The 6,828-nt window shown below is 65.1% G+C and overlaps 1 protein-coding gene across 6 annotated transcripts in view; it reads right to left on the bottom strand.

Annotated features, from left to right (window-relative positions):
- Positions 1-783: 783 nt before the first annotated feature.
- Positions 784-6,828, bottom strand: part of USP9X (ubiquitin specific peptidase 9 X-linked) — a 75,883-nt gene continuing 69,838 nt past the window's right edge. For 5 of the 6 annotated variants that reach the window (XM_078882685.1, XM_078882687.1, XM_078882689.1 and 2 more), the window contains exons 43-46: positions 6,164-6,320; positions 3,180-3,392; positions 2,372-2,473; positions 784-1,906 (exon numbers count right to left, since the gene is read on the bottom strand). In XM_078882685.1, coding sequence (XP_078738811.1) covers positions 1,397-1,906; positions 2,372-2,473; positions 3,180-3,392; positions 6,164-6,320 — 982 coding nt within the window. In that variant the 3' untranslated portion in view covers positions 784-1,396. The remainder of the gene's footprint in view (positions 1,907-2,371; positions 2,474-3,179; positions 3,393-6,163; positions 6,321-6,828) is intronic. The other variant, XM_078882691.1, reaches the window with a different exon arrangement.

Genomic DNA, 6,828 nt, shown 5'->3' with positions numbered 1-6,828 from the left:
GGCCACGAGCGTGTCCCCCCCCCTCTCTCTCCACCCCGCCCACCCACCCGCCCGCCTACTCGCCAACCCGACCCATCCACGCGTCTGTCCGTCCGCCCGCCCAGGTGACATGTAACTGCAGTAAACACCGCCGATCTGACAGCGTCGCGCGTTCGCGAACTCTGGGAGACACAGCGGGAGGGGAGCGAGTGGCGGACTGTGGCGGTGCATCGTCTGGGGGGGGGGGGGGGGGGGGGGGCACGACTCGGGAGAGACGGATGGAGGCAAGGACCTTGAGGAGGAGATGGAGTTTGGCGGGGAGCGGATACGAGGTTGAGGTCTCCGGTGATGGAGATTCATTTCGGGGAGGCGGGGGTGGGTGGTGTGGGTGGTGTGGGTGGTGTGGGTGACGGAACGATCGGGGGGGGGGGGTGGCGAGCCAAGCACGCGAACGTAGGGTACACTATATACATCCGGCACACGGGGGGGGGGGGGGGGGAACGCTGTACACAGAGAATCACCACCCAGCCAGCACGGTGGGGAAGGTGGAGGACGGCCGTGGTGGTGGTGGTGGTGGTGGTTGGAGAGGGGGGAGGAGGAGGAGGGGGGATCAACGGCGATTACGACAAAAAATCAAACGGCAAATTATAAACAACGACGGTGACGACGTGAGAGAGAGCGAGAGAGCGTTGGAATCCACCGTCTCTCCGCTCATCTCCTGACGTTAGCGGAGTCGCCACCCCCCCCCCCCCACAAAATCATGCCGCCCCCCCCCCCCCGAGCAACACACCCCACCCACCCACCCACACACCCAAACACACAACCAAAACTTCCCAGCCAAACGTCGTCCCTCCCGCCACCACACACACGCCGTGCCGTGGGGGGAGAGCGGGGGGCAGGGGAGTGGGGGGGCCAGGGAGTGGGGGGGCAGGGGAGTGGGGGGGCAGGGGAGTGGGGGGCCGGGGAGTGGGGGGGCAGGGGAGTGGGGGGGGGGGTAGAGGGAGGGGGGTTACCACCATGCAACCACCACCTCCTCCGGTCGATTTCAAGCGCGAAAAAAACTGGGCTGCGACCACCGCCACCGAAAAACCACCCAACGATTGGTCGGCGATCGCGGTCACGTAACCCGCAACTGGGGTGGGGGGGGGGGGGGGATGGGGAGGCAGCCAATCACACGGCTGCCTGCCTCTGCCGCCGTTGCCGATAAGCCGCCCAACAACAAAACCAACACGCGGGGTGGGACACGGCGAGCGGCAGGCAGAGTGGGTGGGGGGGGGGCGGAGCGCTGCAGTGGGTTCACCCTGCGCAAACGATCCGAGCGGGCGAGCGAGCGGACGAGCGGGCGAGTGGGCGAGCGGGCGGGCGAGCGAGTGAACGGTGCGAGCGGGGGCCGTCCTGCCGGGCTGCACCGCGTCGCCTAGTCCTTGTGCCGCTGCGTGGAACTGTCCTCCTCGGCCTCCCAGTCTTCCTGCCCCGTCACCGTCGTCGTTGTCGTCGTCGTCACCGCCGCTCGCTGCTGCTGCTGCTGCTGCTGCGGTTGCTGCGGTTGCTGCTGCTGCTGCTGCTGCGCCGGTTGTTGTTGCTGTTGTGCCGGTTGCTGCTGCTGTGACGGTTGTTGCGGTTGCTGGGACGACGTTTGCGGTTGCTGCTGCTGCTGCGGCGGTGGCGGCGGCGGCGGTGGTGAGTGTGGCGTCGGGGCGGTGCCGGTGCCGGTGCCGGTGCCGGTGGGGGTGGGGGTGGACGCGGGTGGCTGCTGTTGGGGCGACGGCGGCGGCTGCTGGGCGGCACGGGGGTTGTTCATGTGGTTGGCGGCGGGGCCGGTGTAGGGAGTGGGAGCACCACCACCACCACCGCTACCACCACCACCGCTACCACCGCTACCACCGCCGCCGCCGCCGCTACCACCGCCACCCTGCACCTGGTTGTTCTGTCGGTAGAGAATGGGCACCACGAGGCAATGAACTTCCGACAACACATGGAACGTAGTCGCACAAAGACAAAGGGTCCCCCCCCCCCCACCCTGTGTAGCCTTAACAAGTTTCCGGGCCAAGTGCTGTTAGCGAGCACCTATGAAGGCCGTAACGAGCACACGAAGAGGTGGGTGGCCAGGACCATGCACACGCACACACGCGCACACACGCACACACGCACGCACACGCACGCACACGCACGCACACGCACACACACACGCACGCGCACACACGCACGCACACGCACGCACACGCACGCACACACACGCACGCACGCGCACACACGCACGCGCACACACGCACACACACACACGCACGCACGCACACGCACGCACACGCACGCGCACACACGCACGCGCACACACGCACACACACGCACACGCACACACATGCACACACACACACACACACGAATGAGTCACCTGGTAGTGGGGGGCCGTGCCGGCGGGGTAGAGGGGGGCCTCCTCTGGAGGGGAGGAGTCGTGGTCCTCGGCCGTCTCCTGCTCCTCAGCCTCCTGTGCACACTCACACGCAGACGGGGGGGGGGGGGGGCACAGCGTCACGCACAGAGTCTAAGCCTGACCCCCCGAGTCTAAGCCTGACCCCCCGAGTCTAAGCCTGACCCCGAGTCGAACCCTGACCCCCTGAGTCGAACCCTGACCCCGAGTCGAACCCTGACCCCGAGTCGAACCCTGACCCCGAGTCGAACCCTGACCCCGTGTCCAACCCTGACCCAGAGTCCAACCCTGACCCCCCGAGTCCAACCCTGACCCCCCGAGTCCAACCCTGACCCCCCGAGTCCAACCCTGACCCCCCGAGTCCAACCCTGACCCCGAGTCGAACCCTGACCCCGAGTCCAACCCTGACCCCGAGTCCAACCCTGACCCCGAGTCCAACCCTGACCCCGAGTCCAACCCTGACCGAGTCGAACCCTGACCCCGAGTCGAACCCTGACCCTGTAACTGCACAGAGGGAGAGCAGCACTCCGAGTAGGGGATGTGACACAGGCCGGCCCCCTTCGCCGCCCAACCAACAAAAACCGGCGTGGGGGGGGGGGGGGGGTGTAAGTGGGAGGCGCTAGCAGTGGGCAGCGCCAGTGTGGTGGGTGGGCAGCGCCAGTGTGGTGGGTGGGCAGCGCCAGTGTGGTGGGTGGGCAGCATGAGCGGTGGGCAGCGCCAGCGGTGGGCAGTAGGTGCCAGCGGGCGTCGCTGGCGCTGGTAGGCAGCTCACTTCTTCGGGGCACAGCTCGCAGGCCTTGGCCAGGGTGAGGCGTGCGCTGTGCGAGCGCTCCAGGAAGTATCCGTTGGAGGTCTCGTTGCTCTGCACGGGAGGGCTCCAGTTGTTGTAGCTGTACTGGGGGTTGGTGGCGTACGGCCGGCGCTCCAGCTCGTCGCCCAGCCACTCCACGGCGTACGCCCACTTGCGCTTCAGGTCCCCGTTTGCCTGCGCCACACGGTGGGAGGGGGGGGGTGTGGTGTGAGTGGACGTGCTAGGGGGTGAGTGGTCGTTCTAGGGGGTGAGTGGCCGTGCTAGGGGGTGAGTGGACGTGCTAGGGGGTGAGTGGTCGTGCTAGGGGGTGAGTGGACGTGCTAGAGGGTGAGTGGACGTGCTAGGGGGTGAGTGGACGTGCTAGGGGGTGAGGGGGTGAGTGGCCGTGCTAGGGGGTGAGTGGTCGTGCTAGGGGGTGAGTGGACGTGCTAGGGGGTGAGTGGACGTGCTAGGGGGTGAGGGGGTGAGGGGGTGAGTGGCCGTGCTAGGGGGTGAGTGGTCGTGCTAGGGGGTGAGTGGACGTGCTAAAGGGTGAGTGGACGTGCTAGAGGGTGAGTGGACGTGCTAGGGGTGAGTGGACGTGCTAGGGGGTGAGTGGACGTGCTAGGGGGTGAGTGGACGTGCTAGAGGGTGAGTGGCCGTGCTAGGGGGTGAGTGGACGTGCTAGGGGGTGAGGGGGTGAGTGGACGTGCTAGAGGGTGAGTGGCCGTGCTAGGGGGTGAGTGGCCGTGCTAGGGGGTGAGTGGCCGTGCTAGGGGGTGAGTGGACGTGCTAGAGGGTGAGGGGGTGAGTGGCCGTGCTCGGGGGTGAGTGGCCGTGCTAGAGGGTGAGTGGATGTGCTAGGGGGTGAGTGGCCGTGCTAGGGGGTGAGTGGACGTGCTAGAGGGTGAGGGGGTGAGTGGCCGTGCTCGGGGGTGAGTGGCCGTGCTAGGGGGTGAGTGGCCGTGCTAGAGGGTGAGGGGGTGAGTGGCCGTGCTAGGGGGTGAGTGGACGTGCTAGGGGGTGAGTGGACGTGCTAGAGGGTGAGGGGGTGAGTGGCCGTGCTAGGGGGTGAGTGGCCGTGCTAGGGGGTGAGTGGCCGTGCTAGGGGGTGAGTGGCCGTGCTAGGGGGTGAGTGGACGTGCTAGAGGGTGAGTGGACGTGCTAGGGGGTGAGTGGACGTGCTAGGGGGTGAGGGGGTGAGTGGCCGTGCTAGGGGGTGAGTGGACGTGCTAGGGGGTGAGTGGACGTGCTAGGGGGTGAGTGGACGTGCTAGAGGGTGAGTGGACGTGCTAGGGGGTGAGGGGGTGAGTGGCCGTGCTAGGGGGTGAGTGGACGTGCTAGAGGGTGAGGGGGTGAGTGGCCGTGCTCGGGGGTGAGTGGCCGTGCTAGGGGGTGAGTGGCCGTGCTAGAGGGTGAGGGGGTGAGTGGCCGTGCTAGGGGGTGAGTGGACGTGCTAGGGGGTGAGTGGACGTGCTAGAGGGTGAGGGGGTGAGTGGCCGTGCTAGGGGGTGAGTGGCCGTGCTAGGGGGTGAGTGGCCGTGCTAGGGGGTGAGTGGCCGTGCTAGGGGGTGAGTGGACGTGCTAGAGGGTGAGTGGACGTGCTAGGGGGTGAGTGGACGTGCTAGGGGGTGAGGGGGTGAGTGGCCGTGCTAGGGGGTGAGTGGACGTGCTAGGGGGTGAGTGGCCGTGCTAGGGGGTGAGTGGACGTGCTAGAGGGTGAGTGGACGTGCTAGGGGGTGAGTGGACGTGCTAGGGGGTGAGGGGGTGAGTGGCCGTGCTCGGGGGTGAGTGGACGTGCTAGGGGGTGAGTGGCCGTGCTAGGGGGTGAGGGGGTGAGTGGCCGTGCTAGGGGGTGAGTGGACGTGCTAGGGGGTGAGTGGACGTGCTAGAGGGTGAGGGGGTGAGGGGCCGTGCTAGGGGGTGAGTGGCCGTGCTAGGGGGTGAGGGGGTGAGTGGCCGTGCTAGGGGGTGAGTGGACGTGCTAGAGGGTGAGGGGGTGAGTGGCCGTGCTAGGGGGTGAGTGGACGTGCTAGAGGGTGAGGGGGTGAGTGGACGTGCTAGAGGGTGAGGGGGTGAGTGGACGTGCTAGGGGGTGAGGGGGTGAGTGGCCGTGCTAGGGGGTGAGGGGGTGAGTGGCCGTGCTAGGGGGTGAGTGGACGTGCTAGGGGATGAGTGGACGTGCTAGAGGGTGAGGGGGTGAGTGGACGTGCTAGGGGGTGAGGGGGTGAGTGGCCGTGCTAGGGGGTGAGGGGGTGAGTGGCCGTGCTAGGGGGTGAGTGGCCGTGCTAGGGGGTGAGTGGACGTGCTAGAGGGTGAGGGGGTGAGTGGACGTGCTAGAGGGTGAGGGGGTGAGTGGACGTGCTAGGGGGTGAGGGGGTGAGTGGCCGTGCTAGGGGGTGAGGGGGTGAGTGGCCGTGCTAGGGGGTGAGTGGACGTGCTAGGGGGTGAGTGGACGTGCTAGAGGGTGAGGGGGTGAGTGGACGTGCTAGGGGGTGAGGGGGGTGAGTGGCCGTGCTAGGGGGTGAGGGGGTGAGTGGCCGTGCTAGGGGGTGAGTGGCCGTGCTAGGGGGTGAGTGGACGTGCTAGGGGGTGAGTGGACGTGCTAGAGGGTGAGGGGGTGAGTGGACGTGCTAGGGGGTGAGGGGGTGAGTGGCCGTGCTAGGGGGTGAGGGGGTGAGTGGCCGTGCTAGGGGGTGAGTGGACGTGCTAGGGGGTGAGTGGACGTGCTAGGGGGTGAGTGGCCGTGCTAGGGGGTGAGTGGACGTGCTAGGGGGTGAGTGGACGTGCTAGAGGGTGAGGGGGTGAGTGGACGTGCTAGGGGGAGAGGGGGTGAGTGGCCGTGCTAGGGGGTGAGGGGGTGAGTGGCCGTGCTAGGGGGTGAGTGGACGTGCTAGGGGGTGAGTGGACGTGCTAGGGGGTGAGGGGGTGAGTGGCCGTGCTCGGGCGGCCGTGGTGCCCATCACCTGCAGGATCTGGAAGGCCACAGGACAGGAGCTCAACAGGGCCACCATGCACTTGATGCACTGGTAGGCACGCTTCTGGTAGTGGTTCTTGGAGCGCTGGATTGTGTCGAAGAGCCCGTCCCGGTCGTCGGGGATGCCTTTGAGGGCGTTGTGGATCCTGGAGCAAACGACAAAAGACAAATAATCATTTCGCACCTCCGATTAGCACGCTGCTAAAATAACTTTCATAGAACCCCTCTTGACAGTAATTGGTTCCACGCAACCAGTCGTTAAGTGATCCGGTCGTTAAGCGAGTTTATTGGGACACACCGTAAAGGGTTAATATTAAAACGATGGATATTGATACCAACAACATTATAAACACACAATATTAAAATGAACATGGTTAATCAATGCATTCATTCATTTTTCGATTTAAAGCTTTCGTGACTGCAGGGATTCATCTTCTTGGTTCTTTCGGTAAAGTCACGTAGAAGGGAAGTAATAAAATAATAAAAATAAAACATAATAAAACAATTCATTCATATTTACAGTCCCTACAGCAAGCCCGTCGTTAACAGGGGAATGGTCGGTAAGCAAACACATGGGGCTTTATGGAGGCACTACTCTACATTACATATACACTACACACCATACACTACTACACACTACACTACACATGGGGC

This window comes from Lampetra fluviatilis, chromosome 66 (assembly GCF_964198595.1).
Source record: "Lampetra fluviatilis chromosome 66, kcLamFluv1.1, whole genome shotgun sequence".
In the NCBI taxonomy this organism is placed as follows: domain Eukaryota; kingdom Metazoa; phylum Chordata; class Hyperoartia; order Petromyzontiformes; family Petromyzontidae; genus Lampetra; species Lampetra fluviatilis.
Note: the sequence above shows the minus strand (reverse complement) of the source record. Positions and strands in the feature narration are given on the sequence as shown.